Source organism: Eumetopias jubatus, unplaced genomic scaffold, assembly GCF_037043125.1.
Source record: "Eumetopias jubatus isolate StellerSeaLion01/CBP00866 unplaced genomic scaffold, mEumJub1_p1.0 scaffold_1, whole genome shotgun sequence".
In the NCBI taxonomy this organism is placed as follows: Eukaryota; Metazoa; Chordata; class Mammalia; order Carnivora; family Otariidae; genus Eumetopias; species Eumetopias jubatus.
In genome coordinates this window covers 14253090-14276826 of record NW_028274807.1, presented here as the reverse complement: position 1 = coordinate 14276826, position 23737 = coordinate 14253090, and the positions used below count along the sequence as shown (strand labels likewise).

Genomic DNA, 23737 nt, shown 5'->3' with positions numbered 1-23737 from the left:
AGGACTCTATCCCAGGGCCCCGAGTTCATGACCTGAGCTGAAGTCAGCCGCTTAACCAGCTGAGCCACCCAGGCGTCCCTCTTCCTATGACTTTCTTAAACATTTTCTTTTCTCCAGCTTACTCTATTGCAAAAATACAGTACATAATGCATATAACATACAAACTACGTGTTAATTGACTGTTAATGCTATAGGTGAGACTTCCGGTCAACAGTAGGCTATGAGCAGTTCAGTTGTGGGGGAGTCAAAAATTATACTCGAATTTTTCGACTGTGCAGGCAGCTAACGCCCCTAGCCCCTGCACTGTTCAAGGGTCAACTGTATTAGCACCTCATTTTTTGCCAATACCACAAAATGAGTAAGTGGTAGGGCCCGTATAAAACCCAGCTCTAGTTTAGAACCCAAGTCCCATAATGAAACTCAAATATACATAATGTCCCCAGGAATCAATACAAGCACAGTTATAAAAGACTGGGACATATGATCCCATGGCAGCTTTTTCATCCCACGGGATCCGACCCATTGGTATCAATAGGCAGGTAGAAGTCACTCAATTACTGGAGTTAGTGCTTTTTTTTCCTGACAACAGCCAGCTGATCTTTGAGTCACCCATTTAAAACAAAGGCCTGCCAAAGCTGCAAGGAGAGCTAGGAATAATAACTAAAATTCCATCTGAGAGGCAGCTCTGGATTTCAATTTTTCTTGATGGCACGGCCTCGCTCCTTGCATAAACAAAGGTGGCATTTCTACTCGGCAGACACATCGTGATAAGTAAGGCCATCTTCACAAACTTTAGAGCTCTTTATTTTAGAATTCATTCCACTTCACCAACCACAATTAGCCCAAGCACACATATAATTTAAAAATAATCTCCTACAGAATGTACTTGGACAACAGTCATAAACATTACCAGCTCATAAATGTCCTCCTCAGGCTTTGGAACATAGTGTTGCATTTTGTTTTCTATTAGAAATTTCAGACGCAGGTAATGAGCAGAATGATCCAGTTGATGTGTCTGGGACAAAAGAAAGGAAAAAGAAAAGACAATGTGTGTTCAATAGTAAACAGGAATAATTAGCGCACCACTAACATATTACCATGTATCCCCCGAGAATTCTAGAGATTTCTCACTGTGGAAGGGGCAAGGTCTCTACACCTCTTAGAAGGTTTACATCCAAAACTCAAACCTTGAAAGCATTTTCATTGAACAGATGAATAATATTCCACGGATAGCTTATGATTCCACGGAAATAACTGAGTCACATCTTCACTTCTGCTTATCTGAGTCATACTCTTTAACACTGGTTTTGCATCAGATTAGAGAGGCCCTTCCACAAAATTCCAAACATACAAAGGTGATTAAAGAAGTAACAGAAAGGCAAGGAAGTATTCCCAGGGATAGAAAAAAGCTGTGCCCTGGCAAAGTTGTTTCCTAACCACATGGGGACACTGGGACAGTTGTTAATAGTTCATTTGCAGGCGAGTCAGTGTGAAGACAAGGCATTTGGATTTCAATCTTATTTATATACACCCTGAGTGAGACTCCCTCCGGGGGCAGTGCAGACGGGCATGGGTCCAGCTTTGGAAACACACTGAATGACTTGCCCAAAGAAAACAGTTCTAAAATAGCTAAGGATTGAAATTTCCAGGCCTTCTCCTTTGGTCCAGAACGGGTCAACTGATCTTTCCCCTCTAGAAAGTCATCCTCGATTTAACGTTTCGGGGGGCGGGGAGCCATAGTGGCAACATGGTTTTATAACTAATCCCCAGTCTACATTCATGAAGATGCAGAGAAAAAAGTAAGAAAATGCTCTTTGAAAGTTACATGGCAAGCCTGAAAATGAATTGTTAGAAAATGTTTAAATTGGGTCATTTTTTTTAAAGCATTCTTATCTTTTAGAGATTCATCCTCAAGGACTAGGAGATAAAGATATGATGTCTGCAATTTGCTTCTAAAATAATCCAGAGCAGGGGGTGGAAGGGAGTTAGTAAACAGATGAAACATAATTCTGGTAATCACAGAACCTTGGTGATAGATATGCAGGAGTTTATGACAGGATTCTCTACTTTTACAGAAGTTGAAATTTTTCATAAATATAAAATCTCTTCCCACCAAAAGCTCCACTGGTGAGAATTATTTCAATATAAGTGAAATTGATTTTTCACTGCATTCATCCTCTGCTTACCCTGCCCACCCCCCAAAAATATTTTAAACATTTTAAAGGCCAAACTAAGATCATGCCAACAATTATTCCAAAAAGAGTCATTCAATCACATCTAACAAACTCTTAAGTGTATCAGGCACTGTGAGAGGCACTGCAGATATAGAAATTAATAAGACATAAATGCAGTCTTCGGGATTGTGTGTGGCTATGGAAAGGGTGTGCAGAAAATGGAAGGTGGGGTGGTGGCGGCTTCACTTTTTAAATAAATACACATGCAAGATACGCGTCTTGCATTATCACAAAAGCACATTTCCAGAGAGTGCAAATGAGTTTGTTCTGCACACCTAGCAGAATGATAAAGAAGTTTCCTATCAGTGACTCTTCGGAACCCCCCAACCTGCATCCTCTCTTGAGGCAAGTGATGGTCTGAAGCCCACTGTGTGATCGCAGGCACCACTGATCAAATGCTCAGTGTCTCACAGACCCAGATGGCTGGTGTCTAAGATAATAAGAGTGTATGGGTAATCCAGAGAAGCACAAAACAGGCAAGTTTTCAAGTGTGCGATCTATTGCTTGTGGGAGAGCTGCTGAGACAAACATCAACGAAATAATAATATTTAGGGTAATAGGATCAGAAAAGTTTCCCTCCAGAGATAGAAGGTGCAAATGCTTCCCACCTACCTAGGTCCTCACTGAAATCTTTAAGTGGAAGAAAAAAATTTTGTTCCCCATCTGTTTCTGACTGAGGTGGGAAGGAAAGAAATGAAACTCCATAGAGTCTTGGTTAACAGGAACAAATCTACTTGGCACCCTTACTGTCACCATTAATAAACACTTTGTGGATACTCCCAGTGAGGCTGCCACTTAAAACAGTCTTCTGGAAGTTGGACCCAAACAGCAACCTCACCTAAGAAGTTTCTGGTTCCTGAACCCTCAGTGTGAGAGGCAGATGGCCCACTGTGAGGCACCAAAGATCTTAAGATGGTCCTGATGAAGACTGGAGATTCTCATCACACCTTAAATGCTACTGTGCTAAAACATTTATACAGATGTACAGAGAATGACAAACGACAGCTGTCGAGGTACCTCGCTTAAAGGAACACAGCAAAGACAACCAAAGCGTGATAAATATAACGGTGATAATGAAGCTAATCCTTGCCACCCTCCCCCGCCCACCACCGCCTTTTTTCAAACTTCGTGAAGTTACAATAATGTCTTGATGATTTTGAAAAATAAAAATGGCACATGCAACAAACAAAAATTTTAACGGTCTTACTTGTAACCAAGGTGCCCTTAGATTGGTCAGTAAACAGTTACCCTAAAAATGGGACATTGGCTCAATATACCAGAGTGTCTATCATCTTGGTAATTATGTCTCAATTACAAGCCCTTACTAGTCACGGCTGCTCCAACGTAAGGGCAAAATCCTAATGAATTAACTAACGAATCACTGAATCCTAAAGAATTAAATCAGATCATCAGAACTCTCAAGAAGAATTTTATGCTCCCTACATATCTGCAAGTCAAAACCAAAGCAGGTTGAGCAAATTACCATGTTCACAATACATCTCTGTGCAGAAAGAATTCCAAATATCAATGAATATTTCAACATGGCAACTCTAAATATTTGGCTTGTTGTAGACTTGTAAAACATTCAAGAGAAACCTTCCTAACTCAAGAGAAATTCAGCGAGGGAAAAATTTAAGTGGTACCAATTTGTTTTCCAGCGTGCATTTACTTAAGTTACTTAGAGAGCATTTGATTCATTTTGAGGCCATGTAGCCACAAGTTCTACCTGAAGATAAATATTACCAGAGAACAAGTATTAGTTTAGTTGGCATTTTTTTTTAATTTGCATCTACTTCAAAGGATGAAGTAGTGAAACACAATGCAGTTTTTTTCAGTAAATAGTCTGAGCCAATTACAATAGATAATAATGTGATCTTTCAATCCATATGGGTTTGCTCTTCCATTTTGGTCCAACTTCTCAGGGAAACATAAAAGCATGCAGTTACCACATATAGAAATCCATGCAAACACGCGCACACACACACTACTGTGGAATTTCCGAAGATATTTATCTTCCTCTTCAAGGTGACCTTTATTTTTTTTAAAGCCAATGGTTATTAGAATAATCAAAGGCATAAGCCAACATAGGGATGGCATGAAATAAAACTCTCATCCCAGGGCCACACGTGAATTATATCAGTGAGTATGGATGAATGAATTTTTTTGCAATTATTTTGGTAATTGCAATGATCAGAATATATCGAAAACCCATAGGCCAATGTGGTTACCTGCTATATTTAGCAACAATCTTTTTTGTAACATCCATAACATGAACAGTACATGAAATGTAGATCTTGAAACATTTACTATACCAGAACTTGACTGGCTCTCGGATGGCAGATGACAAACTGATGGGAAATGATGTGGATCAGATAGAATAGGAAAGAGAATGAGCTGAATGCAAGAGACAGAAGAAAGAGATTGATTATTAAATATTAGAAAAAGCATCCATCACCAACGTTGAGAATGACAATAAAGAAATAAAACACACATTCTGACAATCACCTTTTTTTTCAGTCCCTCCTCCAAGAGAAAAAAAACCCACTCACCATTAGTTAGATCATTAATAACATGTGGCACTGTTTCCCCATTATCTCTTTCCCTCTTAAGAATAAAACTGGCTCCACTAATTACAATAAAGTGTTTTCCAAAGAAGAAGCCAGCTTTAGAAGGCACCTGGCTCTCAGCACACTATATAATTTATCCTACATGGGTGCTTTTCCAGAGACCATCAATTTCTTAAAGTACACACGAAAGTTTTCCATTTTTAAACTCGTGACACGTAAGCTTGTCCCACGCCACATTGTTTTTGTCTTTATTTCTACATTTGGGGAAAAAGAGCTGAGGATCCAAGGAAAACTGGGCAGGATGATCTTCTGTTGTTGGAGAAAGAGATTTGTGCCCTCATGAAGCCATCAACAGCCTTTCAAGTGAAAGAAAGAAACATCTTATAGGGGGACAAGTCCAACTATCTATCCAGAGATGGTCTGTAGTTACCGTGGCAATACCATTCCTTGTTCCTTGGGTTTCTACCAAGACAACCACTTGAAAAGGACCTAAAATTGGGCCCATCACTATTTTCCCCACTCACTGTTCAATTTTCCACCAATCAATGGTCATTGGAACCTGTGACCTACCCTCCCATCCCTAACTGTGTCTGAGGCTGATGGATACAGGAGGTGTTAAAGCAATGCCATCCCCTGGAAGGACCCTCCAGAGTTTGGCTTGTAAAAAAAAAAAAAAAAAAAAAAAAAAAAAAAGAAGCACCAGAGTCCTACTTTTGACACCTTCAGCTGCAGTTCTGAGAATAACTCCCACAGCTCTGCAGAATATTAATGGGTCTCTAAAGAATCGTGCTAATCTATAAATAAAAGAATGCAGAAATCCTCAATAGGCCAATTTTGTTAAGTAATTAAAATGAAAAATGTGAACAGAAATACCATTATCTTCAAAAAGCTGGAATTCACGTACACGAAGACTTCAAAGCATGTAACAGAGTATCATTTATTTTTAACACCTATGTGGGGGCTGGTTTTAGCTTTGTCCCGAAACAAATGGTCCTTCTACATTTCTTGCACATAAGGCTTATTTGAGCCAGACTGTTTCATTTCTCCCACTCACGGAAAGAGCCACATTTTTTTTTCTTTACAAAGGCCCTAGTGATTTGTTTTCTTTAACAAATTCAAAAATCGCTGATTGTAGAGTTATATACAGCACTGAGGTACTTGCTCTGGGAGAGAAAGTTAGGCAGTGTTTATAAACCACTGCACTGAGTGAGGAGGTCCTCAAAATGTCATTGTCTCCATCCAATTTCTTCCAGGGCAAAATTATACCAGAAAGGTTTCCACTTGCCCTTTCCTGGCCCTGGGGAAAACCATCACACTGTCTAAAGAATATATTCTAGATTCTTCTGACCCTTATGTACCATCCTTCCTGATGACTGATCTGGTGCAGGAGGATACACCCAGGCTCAGAGCAGCCAGGTAGATGTGGGTTCAGTCCCTCCTTTGCAACTGAGCACAGCGTGAGCTCAGGGCCGGGAGCTATGGCTCTCTGGGCCTCCCCTTCTCCATCTGTATGATGGCCGGGGGGCATCAGTTCTTTCTCAGACTTGATAGAATAGACTGAATAAAAAGGACTATTAGTGTTATCAATTGTGTGGAAGTAAAAACAGGCCCATGAGAAAAGCTCTTTTCTTTCCTCTTTTGCTTATTTGACTTCATCTGGCTACTCGTCAGGGGCGAAAAAAAACCACCATGTTGACCTTGAAAAAGATTAGGAAGCTTCTCAGCTTCAAGTGAAAGCGGGGAGAGTGAGCTCAGGCATCTGTCACACATGCACACACACACACACACACACACACACACACGCAAAAAGAGGCTTAAATACGGTGTTTTATAGGAAAGGGAGTTTCCCATCATGGAGGTCAAACATATTTCTTTCAGTTTTTCTCTCCCCGGATGCAATGGTGTGTCAGTTGCTGTCAAAAAGTAGGTTACACACAGCACACATAACATGGTAACATTAAATACATGCGTGTGTGCGTGTGTGCGTGTGTGCGTGTGTGTGTGTGTGTGTGTGTGTAGAAAACAGGGGAGGCAAAACGCCAGACTGTTTCCAGCATAACTTCTGGATCCTATAAGGGTGGGTTTCACTCGCTTTTTTCTTCCCCCAAATTTTCTAAAATTTTTGCAGCGAGCATGTGATATGCTTGTTACCAATCTATGAAATACACATATTGAACGGAGCTACTTAAAAAGAATCCCTCTCCTCCCAAAGCCAAAACATTCACTTCCGCTTATTATGCGTATGATCACAAAGGAATCTGAAGTTGCTCTGAGAGGAAATGGAGGTACTCTGGGAATGCCTTCCTCTCTGGCACACCTCTCAATTCCCACGTGTGACAGGGAAGGTTCCTACAGCCCCCTCTGCCCTTCTCAAGGAAATGACCCCAAGTACTTTCATACCTTGCAGATCAGCTCCAGGGTGTCCCGGGCAGTGTCCCCAGGCCGGACGACCGTCAGGGCTGGCTGATTATTTGGCAGACAGAACCAGGACGGAGTGAAATACTCATGGACCCAAATGTCGCAGTCAGGATTGTGCTGGTGGACGCTGGGCAGGACCATTTCTTTTTCCCTCTACGGTAAGAAATGAAGTTAGCCGGGCAACAGTAGTCAGGACTTGCTATCTCAGATCCCCAGATCGTACATGGGATTAGTTATTCCCATGAACATGGCCCACAGCAGAAATGGTGGCGCTGATTAAGGACAGAGGGGAATATTCCGAGGCAGGAGGAAACTACCGAGAGAAGCGCTTTAATGGAGGAAGGAGAGATTACTTAGATATGGTTTCTTAGACCCAGTCCATGGCATCCACGGGTGGGCAGTGTGTGAGTGAGTGGGCACTGAAATTTGGAAGAAAGAAAGAAATGGATCATCCATTCAGCTCAGTGTTCCTGCTATGATTTCTTCCACCAACCCACCTTAATTTAGAGCAGGGAATTCCTACAGCAAGAATACTGAGTGAGTTATATGTTTCAAAGGCAACAGTGAGGCCCCAAGGACATTTTTAAAGAAAAGATTATGTTCTAGCACTCATACGTACAGGGAGCATCATCTTTGTGCTTGCATTTGACCTCTAGCAGTTCCGAGAAGAAGACAGCTCCATTTCCCAGGTGGGGTTCGGGTAACCTTAAGGCATGAGCTTGCTGGCCTTACTAGGCTGTTGCCACACTCCACCCTCCCCACCACTCTGCCTGAGGGCCAGGGAGTAGCACCAAGTTTGTAAGGATGAGAAAAGATGTGTCTTACACATATGCATTCAGCAGCTGGGTTAATCTAAGCATACGCAACTAAAACACTCCATAGCAATGAAATAGGAGCCCAATCTCTTTGAAATTAGCAAACAAAGAATGATGTTAGATTTCAGCAATGTAGAAAGAATATTGATGGGCAAGTTGTGCTTTGATAAGACTTGATTATTGGTTTAAAACCAGGCCACCGATCAGAAATACATATCTATAGGTTACCAAAAACAAGGCTGGTATTGGCAAATTACAAGAAACAAATTTCCAAGGTGGTAACGTAACAACTTTCATTCATAAAAAGAACGAATCCCAGAATGGGGGACATATTTTTGTAAAGGCTACTCAACTAAATTCACTTGAGAAAACAATTTCAGCTCTGGCTTTGAATGATGTCGCTTGTGCAGATAAACTGAACCCCAAGGAAGGCCTGGCAAAAAACAATCAACTTGGCTAAATCCCATTAACTAAAATTGGAATCCTCCTACTGTCCTCATGCACCATGTAAAATAAATGCCCCTTAGCAGTGGATCAGCCAAAGTTTTGCATTTAAACTGCTCTTGGAGATCAAGGCATTCTAGCCATGAAGTGGAATAAAGAAATATCTCTGAGAAATGGAAAAACAAAAGGGACACAGAAATCCAAAGGAAAAACATTTGCAGGCTCCAGGATCTGTGTGCCTGGAAAGGGTATCCCAACATTAAAAGTGAACTAATAATGGGGCGCCTGAGTGGCTCAGTCGTTAAGCGTCTGCCTTCGGCTCAGGTCATGATCTCAGGGTCCTGGGATCGAGCCCCGCATCGGGCTCCCTGCTCGGCAGGAAGCCTGCTACTCCCTCTCCCATTGCCCCCTGCTTATGTTCCTTCTCTAGTTGTCTCTCTCTCTCTCTCTCTCTCTCTGTCAAATAAATAAATAACATCTTAAAAAAATAAAAGTGAACTAATAATAGTATGCAAGATGAGTTAACCTAACTTCAGAAATGGCTTCATTAACATCAAAAACTATGCCTGGATTGCACGTAGGTATAGCGATTTAATTACATCAGATCTCATCAGAGAGTTTTTCAAAGAGAGGGCTGTGGATGGGTATTTCCAAGGACACCTGCCTCTGCACCCACAATGACATAATCCAGGAGTAGTTTGAGTACAAAAGTGAGAAAAGGCCTGCCCGTGGCCACCCGTCTCTCCTCCCCCTCCCATGGCCCGAACTCCCCATCGCACTCTGGCTTCAGAGGCTAGACTCCACCTAGAGTGCGAGTGCGGGGGGTGTGCTGACTGCTGACCACCGCTGCTTGGTTGCATGGCAACCGAGGGGCTGAACTCTCTGTCATATTGATTCCAAGTCCGAGAACCAGAGGATCATTCCAAGGTCGCATTATCAACATCAGAACCCCCTGAACAAAGAGGTTGTTGGCATCACTACCAGGGTCTTTAAAACTCGGGATGTCCATTTATTTAGAGGCTGAAAAAAGTGGCCCAGAAAAAAAAAAAATCAATATTCTTCATGGGCTTTCAATCAGAGCAGTTTGACAACCCCTTTTAAATCCAAGCACAAGGTTGGAACAAGTCTGTGAATCTTTAATTGAATACTTGTCTTCAGGAGGCAAATGCAGTTTTTTTGTTTTTTTTTTTTTAAAGAATATACTATCGGAACAGTTCTTTGAAATTAATGGGAACAAAACAGCATGTGTGGGCAGAGAGGGAGGGCAGTAAGAACTCACTTCTTGGGAATGGAAACTGGATATAAAAGGAATCAGCAATGACATAAAATACTCAGCTCCCCAGAACCCAAATTTTGTCTTAAATTCTAGATGGGCAATTACACATCCAAATGATAAGTATTGAAAATGTTATGTCAGCAGGAGCATGTTCTTATTGTTACCAAGTTTTAAACATAAAAGGCTTTTCCATCTTTTACTGACCTGTACATAACTTTGAAGATCTGATCATTTCGGTATTTAACAGAGTCCACTTAATTTTAGGATCCCAAGAACCCACTGAATTGTGTGATGTTGATACATTTGTGGTACTTTTAGAAAAGGAATGTGTTTATTTTTACCTTGCCATCTGGAACAGTGTCATCAAATATTCCCTCTAAAGATTTCTTTACAGCATCCGTTCCCTCACCGAACACCTGCACATACAAAAGGATCATCTTAAAAAGGACCTTGGGCAGGAGGGCAAACGAAGCATGGGAAGGGGGACGGAAAATGGACGCAGCTCTTAGAAAACATTGCGGAAGTTTCCAGCTACTACTCTATCAGATCCATAAATAGGGAACATAATTCCATGGTAGCAGACCATGAAAAATATGTTCCCCTAACTGGATCACTTCCCATATCTTTGACAACTCAAAAAAAAAAGAAGAAAAGAAAAAGTTAGCTTTTAGATCTGGAAAATTCGTTTAGATTTAAAGACAATATGCTTGCAAAAGCAATGAGCTAGGTCTCTTCACACTGAAGTTTCTGCAATTGCCTCCTAGACACGATCAAATATTTATCAATAATTAATTTTTCATACTCTGTGGAGTAGAACCTGAGAACATACATTTATAGTACCTTCCACACCACAGAAAAGTTTTTTTTTTTTAATTTAAAAAACAGAAATTTGTCTGTTCTTTGAAATTAAATGAATTCTGCTAAGTAGTCAAAATCTAAACACGCAGACAGGAGAAATTACATATATTGGCTCTAAACCAATCAGGTACTGTCAGGATAATACAGATGATTAAGAAAAAGCCTTTCTCCCGATGCAAATGAAATTGATAGAAACAGACAATTTTTGTCCATTTCAAAGTACTGAATCAGTAAGTAAATTTCTGTTGGTGCTTAAGGCTTATTCTCTTGGTGCTTATGGCTAAGCAAGAAGTTTTTTTAAACGCTTACTTCAAGAGAGAGCAACAAGAATTGCTTATAAGACGTTGCATCACCCTTTGATTTTTGAAATATGTTAAAACATTCTCTTGGACTCAGTTAACTCGAGTCATCTACTTCAGCAGCAATAGGAATATGACAACCTGGCGCCAATGAAGTAGAACCACGTGAAGCAAGGCTTTTGATAGAGAAGAAGGTCAAGCCGAGTTGCCAACTGCAAAGTCCTGGCATATATTTTAGTGGTGGTCTGAGTCATCTGCCATCACAGGAGGATTCACACAAACCACCACCACCACCTCACAAAAGGAGGGGGGAGTCCTGACTCTGAATGTCCTCCTTTTGTGGGTTTAAGCAAGAGCCACCAAGTCTCCTGTGTGATTTTTTGGATGAAATAATGACTTCCTGGGGCGCCGGGGTGGCTCAGTCGGTTGAGTGTCTGTCTTCGGCTCAGGTCATGATCCCGGAGTCCTGGGATCAAGTCCCATGCCAGGCTCCCTGCTCAGGGGGGAGCCTGCTTCTTCCTCTCCCCCTGCCCCTCCCCCTTGCTCCTTCTCTCTCGTTCATTCTCTCTCTCAAATAAATAAATTAAATCTTAAAAAAAAAAAAGAATGAATGACTTTCCTCTAAACTTCTTCGGATTTACACAGAAGAAAATTCGCTGGTAACAAACTTGATGACCCGCCTTCTCCAAAGACCACAGAACAGACCGCACGATTGCTCGGTCCAGGCTACCTTATCATTTGCTCATCTCGTCTCCTGCAAACTCCATCAAGGATACAGATAACCCACATTTAAATAGTGAGCATGGTGGTCAGTGAGGAACGCAGGACATCAGTTTCCAGGATTAATGTCTCTTTTAAACTTCAGTTCTTAAGCAAACTAACGGCTGGGATTATCAGAACAAATAATGAGGGATCTTTTTATCAAGCCAGTCAACTGGCTTCTCACTTTGCATAAGGGCACAGAGTGAATAGGTCAAACTGGCAATCCTCGCCATGACCTCCCAAATGCTCACTGCCTCACTTTCTAGCCACCATGATCCATGAATCCAACATTCTCCTTCTCTGGAAAAGACCAACAGCCGTGTTCCTTCAGTCCCTAAAACCTGAACAAGCAGATCCGGAACCACTAATTTCACAAAACCAGAGAGGAGCATGACAATGACAATGGGGAGAGGTTCCTAGAAGTGACTCTAGCAGGACAGCGGTGTGGGTGAGAAGGCGTCAAAGGGACAAAGCCACAGCATCTGGCTACAGAGGGCTGACCCTGCACCACTCTTGGTGATGCCATTCACCACCTACCGAGATCCCCTTCGAGCCCCAGCATCTGGGTGGAGGGCAGAGGAGATGCCCATTTAATGTCAACCCCAAAAAGTCAAGGGCAAAGAAACAATCCAATTTCCCCAGAGGCTGCCTTTGATCCCGCGCCAGAGGCAGCTTAAAAAACTCTGTGCTCAGGTGCCCACTTGGCTTCATCAACAAGCCCTGCTTTTTTCTGAAGACTCAGGATGAATTGTGCACTTTCAGGAGGTCTATAATTAACCAGGGTTTGGAAAGGATGCAGGTGGGGAGACTGGAGCTTGGTGATAGACTAATAGCAGAGTTCAAAGTTAGGAGTATACATTGTCTATTAAAAGCATCTAGCGCAACCAACTTCTTTGTGTCAACTAGCTGATTTGAAGTAACAGCCAGTATCAATAAAGGCACACACACATACGCTCACACAGCCCAAGATGAGCTGGCCGTGGAAGTGATCTGGGCTTGCTTCTTACCTGATTGATGCTGGGGCGTCCCTGCTTCTTTTTGGAGGTAGTGTCCAGACCCCAAAGGGAAGAAAACCTGCTCCTTCGCTTGCTTGCAGATCTGGACATGGCCTGAGTACGACGTCTCACTCCAGTCTCACCAGTGCGAGCTGCCACCTGTGGACAGTGAGGAACAACATCAACAAGAGAGAGGTGTCAGGACTACTCACTTGCTCCTCGGGGTCCCCACAAAGCCACACCTCCAGGGAGCGGCTCTCTGCTTGCCGGATGGGATGCTGCCCGATTTGTGAATTACTTAATAAAGCCAGTTAGATCTTCAAATTCATAGAAATGTTTTTTAAAAAACACCAACACTGATCCCACCACCAGAGCATTTCATCTCTGACTCATATACGTTGGGACTTTGCGGGCCCTCTGTGGATTTAAAATGTAACTGAAAGGTTGGCAAACTCAATCACTGTCCGAAATCATCAGGAAAACAGTAATATGTAAAACAGTAACAGAATGTATAGGTCCCGTTTCCAAGAAGTAGATGCCCCTCTGGTCACAGGGTTGAACTCGAGCAGCAAGTTAAACAACCCGTGCTATCTTGGGATTCTCCCCGAATGCTACAGAGCTGTTTCTATGTTCTAGAAAAAAGGTGCCTGAGTGTCGGCAAAACAGTGCAAACAATCGGTGTTGGTTCTTGTGATTCCACGTAAAAAAACTAAATTTACCAAGTCTTCCACTAATTTTCTCAGAATTACACAATTCCCTTCTTAGGGGAGTGACAGTCGTCCGCCAATATCATTCTCCCTCTGCATGTCAGAGAAACCCCCCAGAAGGCTGAGCACATGGCTACCCAAAGTTGACTTATTTTCCTTTGTAGCAGGACATGCACTTGTGGCTAAGTTCTGGTCACTGGGAGATAAGCAGAAGGGCTATTTGCAATCTCCAGGAATCATCCTCAAGAGGAGGGGGACTTTCCCCTTATCCTTCACTTCCCTCCTTCTCGACAAAGGAAGGTCCATATGCTAACCAGTTAGTCTAGGACATTCAGACAGAACCCTTTCCAAGATGGCAGGACCATCAGATGGAAGGGACCTGAGTCTGTGAAAATGGTGAAGCCACCTTATTAGCCTTACATGTCCTATGTTTAGGTAAAAGGGGAATAAAAGTTCTGTTTTGTTAAAAAAAAAAATAAACAAATAAAGGGAAGCTAAACTCTGTTGAGATATTTGCAAGATGCCAGCAACCCAGACAAATATTTCTGAGGGCATCACCCCAGGTGTAAGTCTGCCTCTCGGACAACTCAAGGAGACGCCACATCTTCGTGAGGACTCTGCAGAGTCCTTCCTAAGCACACATTCATGCTTGAAGTGCATCCTACGGGCTACAAGCAAAGTCCCAGGAGCTTAAGGGAACTTTTGTCAGGAGGTCTCACTAGGCCACCCACAGGCTTTCCTTTCATATAAGGGAGTGCCAGGAGGTACAGCAAGTCAGACTTGAAATGAAACCTCCCCACCCATTCTTTGGAGCTGGAGATGAGTCTTGGAACCTCCTTGTAATAGATTCCCACACGGGCCACTCCCAGGGTGACGTTTGCCAGTTTGCCAACTGGCAGGAGTCTAGGGGATGAAACATGGTTGGGTAACATGGCCCCCCAGCCATCAGCACGGTGGTTAGAAGGCACACCTCTCTGGGCTTTTAAGTACTCTGGAAGCTCCATGAGTGGACTGGCAAAGATACTACAAACAGGAATCCAAACAGCTTCTCTGCGTATCAGGGGGAAGGTTTTGGTCCCAAATGAAAATAGGTAGATGAGGTCTTATGTTTTCCCAGCTTGGCAAAGAAGAAAACCCAGATCCGGGCAGATAAAAATCCCATATCCAAGACCACATTACAGAAAGAGTTCTAATCTAGGATTATGCTCAAGGTGTTGAGAAGGGGACCAAAAAAAAAATACAAAAAAAAAAAAAAATCACAAACCAAAAGGCACATGTTTACTTTAAATAGATAAACATTTTCTCTATTCTCATCACTTTCTTAAAGGTAAACATAAGTTGTAAAAGGAACAACTTACAATGTGCTGACATACATATATATGCTCACATGACTATTTCAGTATGAGATTGTCATCACAAAATGAGGCTAAGAACCACTAAATAAATGGTGTTAAAGTTAAAAATCCTAGAGGGAAAAAAATGCCCATTTGGTCTCATATTTACATATCTACTTATAAACTGATAAATGTACCCACAGATACAAACACACATACATACAGGCAGCCATACGGAAATATCACAAGGAGAATAACTGACGTATGCCAGGCCTCACATGTATTTGTTGACTGAATGAATAAAATAAATAAACCAACATCGCAAAGCAAAAGCAGAGATCCTACATAATGTGGTTACAACAGTAACGCTTTAGTTTACAGTTCTAGGAGAGCAGAGCCCAGAAGAGGAACTTCTACAGCCATAAATATTCTCAGTTACCGGCTGACCAGTTGGTTTAGTCTGTTTAACCAATGGGCACTTCAGGGAGGGTTCTCACAGTATCTATTCTAAACTGCTGGGGGCCTCGTAAACTGCTAAAGTAAGTGCTACCCCCAACACAATAATGACCCAAAATAAGCAAAGGGATTTGGGGGGGGGGGCTGGCAAAAGAACTAGGAGACAAGAGCTCAAGAGTTTCTCAATGATCTCTGCCTAGACAATGCCTCCCTTTGTGGCGGGAACCTGATTACTCTATCATTCTGCTCATCTGTGCAAACAAGAACAATGATAACCTTCTTTCAAAGAGTACAGCAGGGACCCTTCAGTTAATTACTGCAAATCACTGAGCATTATGGGAAGCCCTCCTGGTGAATGGGACTTAAACTGTAGCGCAAATCTCCCCGCTCCCCGCCCCCCTACCCCCCCCCCGCCAGCCCGACTGACCTCATACCTCCTCCTCCTCCAATGCCCCCCCCAAAAGAAGAAGAAGAAGAAGAAGAAGAAAAAAGTCTGGACAAAGGCTAAATTGAAGCCTGTTTCAATCCCAAGGGGGAAAAAAAATTCCCTGGGGTCAAATGACAAGGAGAGGAGGAAAAAATAAGTATCCAATAAATCAGGCTGCAAAATTCCCTGCCTGGGATCTCCTGCAGGAACTGGAGCAACAAACAGGAACAGATACCTAACAGGCTTGCCTAACTGGTTCTGTCTGAGGTGAAACCCCTCATGGCAAAGAGAAGTTTGCAAGGGCATCTAGACATATGGGAACCCAGATTTACCTTGCAGATGCAGCTGGTGGGGGTTGGGGGGGACCGCCCAAGGAAAAGAGAGCTACACGTGAGGAATTAAATCCTCTTCTTTAAAATCACTGACCAGGGCGCCTGGTGGCTCAGTTGGTTAAGCGTCTGCCTTTGGCTCAGGTCATGATCCCGGGGTCCTGGGATCGAGCCCTGCACCGACTGGGCTCCTTGCTCTCGGGGGGTGGGGGGAGTCTGCTTCTCCCTATGCCTGATGCACCCCCTGCTTGTGTTCTCTCTCTCTCTGACAAGTAAAATCTTTAAAATAAAATAAAATAAAATCACTGACCAAAAAGCCTAAGTTATTAACCCTCCCATCTTGAGCTGGTCAGCCTGTCACAGCCTGCCCATCAAAAGAAAAAGATACACAAATCACAGATAGTGAGGTAGAGGAAATTAGATGGACGGGAGTTAAGTTACGGAAGGGTAACAATACAGTAACTTACTTCCTTGTTTCAGAGAAGTTAGCTCCAGTGGCTTTGAAGAAAACGAGGCAATGAAGTTTTAGGTAGACAGCAAAATTATTTCTTCCAAAAAATCTCATCAAGCCCAGGAAAAGGAAAAGGCTATTTGGATGCTTGGGGCTTAGAATGAATACGGGATCTGCATCACTGGCATCATGAGCTCCGTTAACACAAACACCACATCGGTCTATGACATTCTTGCAAGAATTTTTATCCCAATAATTTTTTTTTTTTCAGAATAGGCAAACTGGAGATTTGGTCAAGTTACAAACTGGTGTCCAGGTCTCAGAGAGACAGCCCTAGAGCCTCAAACTGAAAACCATTTGCAAGACTTATTCATCACTCGGGCGCCTGGGTGGCTCTGTCCTTAAGTGTCTGCCTTCGGCTCAGGTCATGATCTCAGGGTCCTGGGATGGAGCCCCGCATCGGGCACCCTGCTCGGCAGGAAGCCTGCTTCTCCCTCTCCCACTCCCCCTGCTTGTGTTCCTGCTCTCGCTGTCTCTCACTCTGTCAAGTAAATAAATAAAATCTTTAAAAAAAAGACTTATTCATCACAGTGCGCTGACCCATCACTATTAAAAAAAAAAAAAAAAGGACTTAATAGCTATATGGAGAGGTGGTAGCCAGGGAGACCAAGAAAGACCAAGAGCTGAGCTGTAATTAGCAGAACAAATCAGGATGCCAGTTTTAATAAGTCCAGAAATTGGTTTAAGACTTCTTTAAAAATGTAAATCTACCCCTAATTATCTGAAGGATGACGCTAATCTATTTATAAAGAATACAAACGCCTTTGACTGAATTACAGCTCTGAATCCAATTGAAGGGTACAGCTGACACGACAAGCCAAGAGCCGCACAGCTAAGGTTTTCCAAAGCTGCTTCTGGAACCTGAGCCTTAACATTTAATTCCTCAGCAAATGTGCTAAGGTGCAGTACGTTTTAAGTGGGTGTTGACTTGGATGGGCTGAAACCATGTTACTCGCGCAGCAATTTTTGAGAAGAAAGGAGCCAAAAGAACATAAAGCTGTTCGCAATTTAGCAAGTACATAAAATTACAGACTGCAAACACACAACACGATGCAATCTGCCACTCCAGAGGTCAGAGGAACATTCTCTTTCCCAAGCAGATACATATGTCGGGCTGGAAAATCATGGAAGATCTTTACCTTCCTCGAGTGTATCTGGTATTTATGACGGTCAAGAACTGATTTCCAGAATTATAATATTTAAAAATAAAGTGAAAAGGAAGATCTCTAAAGAGATCTATGTTCAAGATATGGTGTATATGTTTTTGTGCGTGTGTGTGAAAGAGAGAGGATGCATTTACGTATGAGAGAGCTCTCCACTTAACATTTCCATGAGGTTAATATAAAAAAATCTGTATTTGGATTAAAATCAGGACACTGTCTAAAGATGACACGAGTTATCAACAAACACTACATGCAGAGATCTCTTAAGATAATACCTTTCAAATTTTCTTTGCACAATAATTTAGGGCCCATCAAGACAGGCTTAAGTAATAAATTTCAGAACAGATTCAAATGAAGATCTGTACCCACTGCAGAGGAGAGGACATGTCAGAAATCCACACATCACAGTAAAGCAGAAAAACACTGCAGAGACTCTTGTCGAGTCCTGCTCAGGATTAATAGTCAAGATAAATATTTCTTCAAACACACCTCAGCTTCTACTCACCAGGGCATGAAAGGATGATACAGAAAAGATCCCGAGACGGCCCATTGCCACTTTCGTTGGTCGGCTTGCAAAAGCAAGTAGCCTTTTGGGGTTTGGCAGTTCCCCACCTTGGAGGCTAGCTAAGTAACAGCGGTAACGAAACAGGTCCATTTGGAACTGTTCAAGATTTTGCTCCCAAACAAAGATCTACAGTGGTGAAAAGGTGAGTAAAAGGGAAAACAAACGTTAACAACTTCATCCTACACAAACGTTACAAATCTGTATGTTCTCAAGGTATTGATTATAATCCTAAAGGGTAAACAACAGGTACTCTACATTTCTTAGGGAACAGCAGCTCAAGTCTTACTGTTTTCATAACTTAATGTGTTTTTTTTTTACCCCCTGCAAAGATCTACAGTCACAGATTCAGTTTGGTAAAAACAAAGTATATGTTAGTTGCTCTGTGTCCTCCTGTTACAGATGTCACGTTTGTGGGCATTCTAGCCCATCAGCTCCAAGCTATGGGCCACAAACCCAAGGAAGTAAAGTATGTAGGATTTCTACCACTGGAGAATTCTAGGACTTACCAAGAGAGGACTTTTTACAGAAAAACAAAGAAAAAAGAAAAGTGAGGCAAAGAGACCAGGAGCTTTTGGGGAGAGGTCATGGCAGACAATACAGGGTGGGAAGCAGAAAACACTAGACGGTGAAGACTGAGGCTCTGGAACAGAATTCCAACCATAGAGCATATATATCCAAGATACGTGTCCTCGTTTTTCAAAATGGCAAAGTAATACCTACTTCCTAGGACTGAAGTGATATTTAAATGAGATCATGCAAGAGTAAGACTTGGTACAGGGTCTGGTATACAGTGAAGGCTCGGTGATGTTAACGATGATATGGATAATGATTAATGGCAAATATCGACTTTTTACTTTGACTTGAAATACAGTGTTAGCGTACATGCCTATCCATAGCGCTATTTACAACAGCCAAAAAGTGGAAACAGCCCAAATGTCCATCAATGGGACAATGGATTATCAAACTGTGGTGTGTACAAAGATCCACTACAATGTGGATCAATCCCAAAACATGACGCAAAGTGCAAGACTTCACACACAAAAAAAGGTCATGTATTATGTAATTCCGCTTACCACATCCAAAATGGGTGAATCCATTGAGGCAGACTGCCAGGAGCAGAGGGGAGCAATTTAACAGGTACTGGGTTTCTTTCTGGGGTGAATGACAATGTTTGGCAACTAGACAGAGCTTGTGGTGGCTCAATATTGTGAATGAACGAAATGCCACTTAAATCGGACACTTTGAAATGGGTAATTTTATGCCTCAATGACCATAAATACCATGTCAGGTAACAGAGGGCGAGACCCACGGGAAACCACAGGCTGGCCCATGCCATCAACCGTTCAGTGATTTAAATTCACTTACTCACATAATTATTTCCTAAACATTAAGACAAAATTTCAAAGCATGACTCAATGGCTATCACTGACTTGGAAACAATTGAGAAGGCAAAAATGTCCTCTGTCACCTCGCTAAATCTTTCCTTATACTTCTACTCACACACTGCAACGAATATTTTAGTAACAACACACTCTACCTTTTCTAAGTTGACTGAGGAGTCGGGAGTGTGTCCCTCCACAGCCGCACCCCACATCAACCTGAGCAGGTGGGGAAGGCAAAGTGCAGACTTCGCAATTTCACAGAGGCCCTGGAAGGAGCTTGCCCCTGGTGGGAGCCGGAAGCCTCCTCTATCAGATTTCTGTCTTTTCTTCAATGTAATATTGTTCCCTTCCGCTCATGACAATGGGCTGTGAGCGAGGGGTGAGCAACACTGACAGTCGCAATAAGGAATTCAGCAGCCTGGATGACAGGCTGACAACGACATGACCCAAGATGCTCTGTGATTCCAAGCAGCGGAAGAACTTGAAAGACCCAACACTCCCGCCCAAGCCTAAACGTGGAAGAACGATTACCTGATCTAATATAGTTTTCTTCTTCTTTGAATCGGTGACGGAAGACAGCTGCATTTCACCCATTTTCTTCATCTTTTCATCCATGTCAATCTTCTGTTCCAGTTTTTTGATTTCGGACCTGAGGAGCCGGAGCGTGTCTTCCTTGTGGTGGTGCCTCGCGACGGCAGCTGCGCAAGCGGAATGGATGGCGGTGATCCAGTTCTCCAGCTCCGTCTGGCTGGTGGTCTGTAAGGGGGGGCAGGTGGGGGCCAAGAAGAAACAGCGGCCTCTTAGGTTCTATCGGCAGGGAACCAGTGCATTTCTGGAGTAGCCATGGCCCCGGGAGTCAGGGTGACAGGTCTGGATACGTCGTGGGTCAGGCTACCCATCCTGACCTCGTCTTGCAGAAATGCTGAGATAAGTTGGCCTTAGGTCAGATGCCACGCCCACCCCCAGCCTCCAAAAGCTGTCTGGAATATGAAGTCTCCGTGTCTGCTCAGTCGGTGTGCTAAAGGAACTCTTGTTGTGATGGAAGGAATGTTTGTGTCTCTCCAAAATTCAAATGTTGAAATCTTAACCCCCAGTGTGATGGTATTAGGGGGTGAGGCCTTGGGGAAGTGATTAGGTCATGCGGGTGGAGCCTTCCTGCAGCGGATTAGTGCTCCTATAAAAAGAGGCCAGGGAGCTAACTAGTCCCCCTTCTGCCAAGTGAGGACACAGCAAGAAGACACAGTTTATGAGTCAGGGGGCAGGCCTGCCCAGAACTCAACCATGCTGCCACCCTGATCTTGGACTTCCAGCCTCCAGAATGTGAGAAATCAATGTCTATCGCTGATAAGCCCCCCATTTATTTATTTATTTGCACAATTATGTTAATAGCAGTTGAAATTAAGACACTTGAATATGTGATAATCCTATTCAGAGAGCTTAGTTTCTAGTGAAGAGGGTTGTTCTGAAGCAAAGGTCAGTTTTCAGAGAGGGTTGGCCAGTTCCAAGGTTGAGAATGAGGCCAAGGGGCATCACTGTCCAAGGAAGACAACAGCCCTGCCCCCAGTGAACTGCTGTGACCCAAATCCAAAGGCCCTATGCCAGAGGCAAGCAGCAATGACACAATTAGGGTTGTGGAAGGAGCTCAAGGCAGCCAGAAACAGTATTATGTTCAGGGACACATGGGAGTTATCTAGGAAGTGGGGCCATCCAGCAGTGAGGAATGGTATTTCACATTCCATGTTCTTTTTAAAATGGCCACCCCCAGCAATGGACAAGCAACCTCAAAGTGACTCAAGGTGCTCTGAAAGGCAAAAGTCAGAGAACAGTCTGGGGGAGACAGCTCCTTCGCACTAATCCACCATTACAAATACTTCAGGAACTCAGTCAACGAGTATTTATAAGTGAGGACATGCTAGAATTTTCCGGGTATCCCCTTAAGCCCAGAGAGGTTTAATAAACACTCAGAAATTAGCTCACTGAAGAAAAAGGTCTATTCAGCCACTTCAGTACTGAAGTAACAGCCAACATCATTTTCATGCACAAAACACTAATTTTTTTCCCTCTCTCTCTGATGCATCTTTTTAGCTTCCAAACTCATTGGAGTGATGTTTGGCAAACAAAATTCCAGTAACAGGCCTCCACCTACCTGGTACTTTGTACCCCGGCAACCAAAGACCACTCCAGTTTGTTATTTCTGTATCTCCTCAGTTTGCTATCCCACAAAGGAAACTGAAACACAGTGTCAGCCAACAGAGTCCAGACCCACTATGCAAACCTCAAAATATGGCAGTTGTTAGTTTATAGCTAAGTATGTGCCTGCACCTAAAGAAGACATCAGTGAGTGAAACGGTCTCACAGAGAAGCAACAGAGCGAAGCCAACAGAATCATCTTGTGAAAACTGAGGGGGAAAAGAGGAGGCAGTAACACTGGAAATTCCAGGTAAATACTTATAGTGACCTGTAGGTCTGTATAGGAGACTCACCTTTAACGCTTAACGTTGCTTCAAACTGTTAATATGTATCTCCTCTTAGAAAGTCACTATCCTACATTTTATCTTTATATATCACTTTCAAGTAACTCCAGAAAAATACAGTTTTAGGTTCCCCCACACATGATAAATGCACCAGGCTTGCTCCTGCGTATAGAGCACAGGGTTTGACCTTGGAGTCTCTCGGTGCCTCAGCATCAGTGGGTATGTTACCAAGTGGAGTTATTTTTCATCTATCATCTATCTATCTATCTATCTATCTATCTATCTATCTATCTATCTATCTACCTATCTGTCTATCTATCATCTAGGGAGGGAGCTAAGGAGGGAGGAATTAGCTCAGATGGAAGAACAATCTAGTAAGGATTCTTTTCTAAAAGAAAAGCTTCCAGGGGGCGCCTGAATGGCTCAGTCAGTTGAGCTTCTGCCTTTGATGATTCCAGAACCCTGGGATCAAGCCTGCTCAGCAGGGAGTCTGCTTCTCTCTCTCTCCTTCTGCCCCTCCCCCTGCTCTGCTCTCTCTCTCTCTCAAATAAATAAATAAAATCTTAAAAAAAAAAAAAAAAAAGCTTCCAGGAAGAAAATACCAACAGATGGCAAAGATATGGAGCAACCAGAATTCCTAGGCAGTGCTGGCTACTGGATGGAGAATATACTGCTGGTATAAGAAAGCTGTCGGACACTACCTAAGAAAAGCTAAATACGTGCACACCTTGTGACTCCAAAAATGCACTCCTGGGTATACACTCAACAAAAATGCATTCATACGCTCAACAGAACATATACACCAAAATGTTTATAGCAGCATAATCTGCAATGGGCAAAACTAGAAACTATCCAAACACCCAGCAACAGCAGAATGGATAAATAATGTGTGGTATAATCACACAATGAAATACTATAGAGCAAGAACGAAGGACTGCAACATGAGTTAGTCTCACACACGTAACACTGAGGACAAGCAGCCAGACATGCAAGAATACAGACTAAGATTCTATTTGTATAAAGTACAAACACAGGCAAAAACGAATGTATGGTTAGAAGTCAGAAGAGGAGCTCTTTGGTGGGAGCGGGGGAGGGAGAAGAAGCTGCAAGGAACCACGAGGGGGGCCTCTGGGGTGCTGGCCATGTTCAGCTCCCTGGTCTGGGTGCTGGTTGCACGCGCCTCCGACATGGGGGTATGAGCTTTTGAAACAGCATCAAAATGTGTACTTTTCTGTGTGGATATTATACTTTAATAGAAAGTTCACCTAGAAGGGGCCCAGGTGCATTTTACGAATGGAGAAACCAAAGCCCAGAAAAAAATTAGGTATAACCCAGTAATTTATTATAAACCTTGATCTTTACCAATCCTGTGTTTAAAATCATTTTGTTAAACACGGCACACTGCTCCCAAACCCCTAGTTCTCATCGATTCTTCCGAAGACTGGGCCCCTGTGGTGTCATTCCTGTTGTACATGTAATATTTTGGGATCTTCCTAGGGACATAGGGGGATGGAACTTTCCTGCTCCCTTTAAAATTAGGTGTGGCCCTGTCATTTGGCTCTGGCCAAGGAGAATTTGAGGAGAAGCGACGTGTCACTACTAAACAAAAGCCTGATTCACTCCCATTCTGGGCCCTTTGCTTACAGTCATGGAAACATGTGTCAGGATGAATCTTCTGTCAGCCTGGGTCCCGGAGTATCCAGGGCAAATACAGCTATGAA

General features: G+C 42.9%; 1 protein-coding gene across 5 annotated transcripts in view; it reads right to left on the bottom strand.

Moving 5' to 3' along the window:
• The window catches only part of TIAM1 (TIAM Rac1 associated GEF 1), a 193032-nt gene that overhangs the window by 73699 nt on the left and 95596 nt on the right, over nucleotides 1-23737 (bottom strand). For all 5 annotated transcript variants that reach the window (XM_028114430.2, XM_028114412.2, XM_028114443.2 and 2 more), the window contains 6 exons: nucleotides 20074-20298; nucleotides 18101-18286; nucleotides 12681-12827; nucleotides 10096-10170; nucleotides 7202-7372; nucleotides 911-1015 (listed from right to left, as the gene is read on the bottom strand). In XM_028114430.2, the coding sequence (XP_027970231.1) occupies nucleotides 911-1015; nucleotides 7202-7372; nucleotides 10096-10170; nucleotides 12681-12827; nucleotides 18101-18286; nucleotides 20074-20298 (909 nt within the window). The remainder of the gene's footprint in view (nucleotides 1-910; nucleotides 1016-7201; nucleotides 7373-10095; nucleotides 10171-12680; nucleotides 12828-18100; nucleotides 18287-20073; nucleotides 20299-23737) is intronic.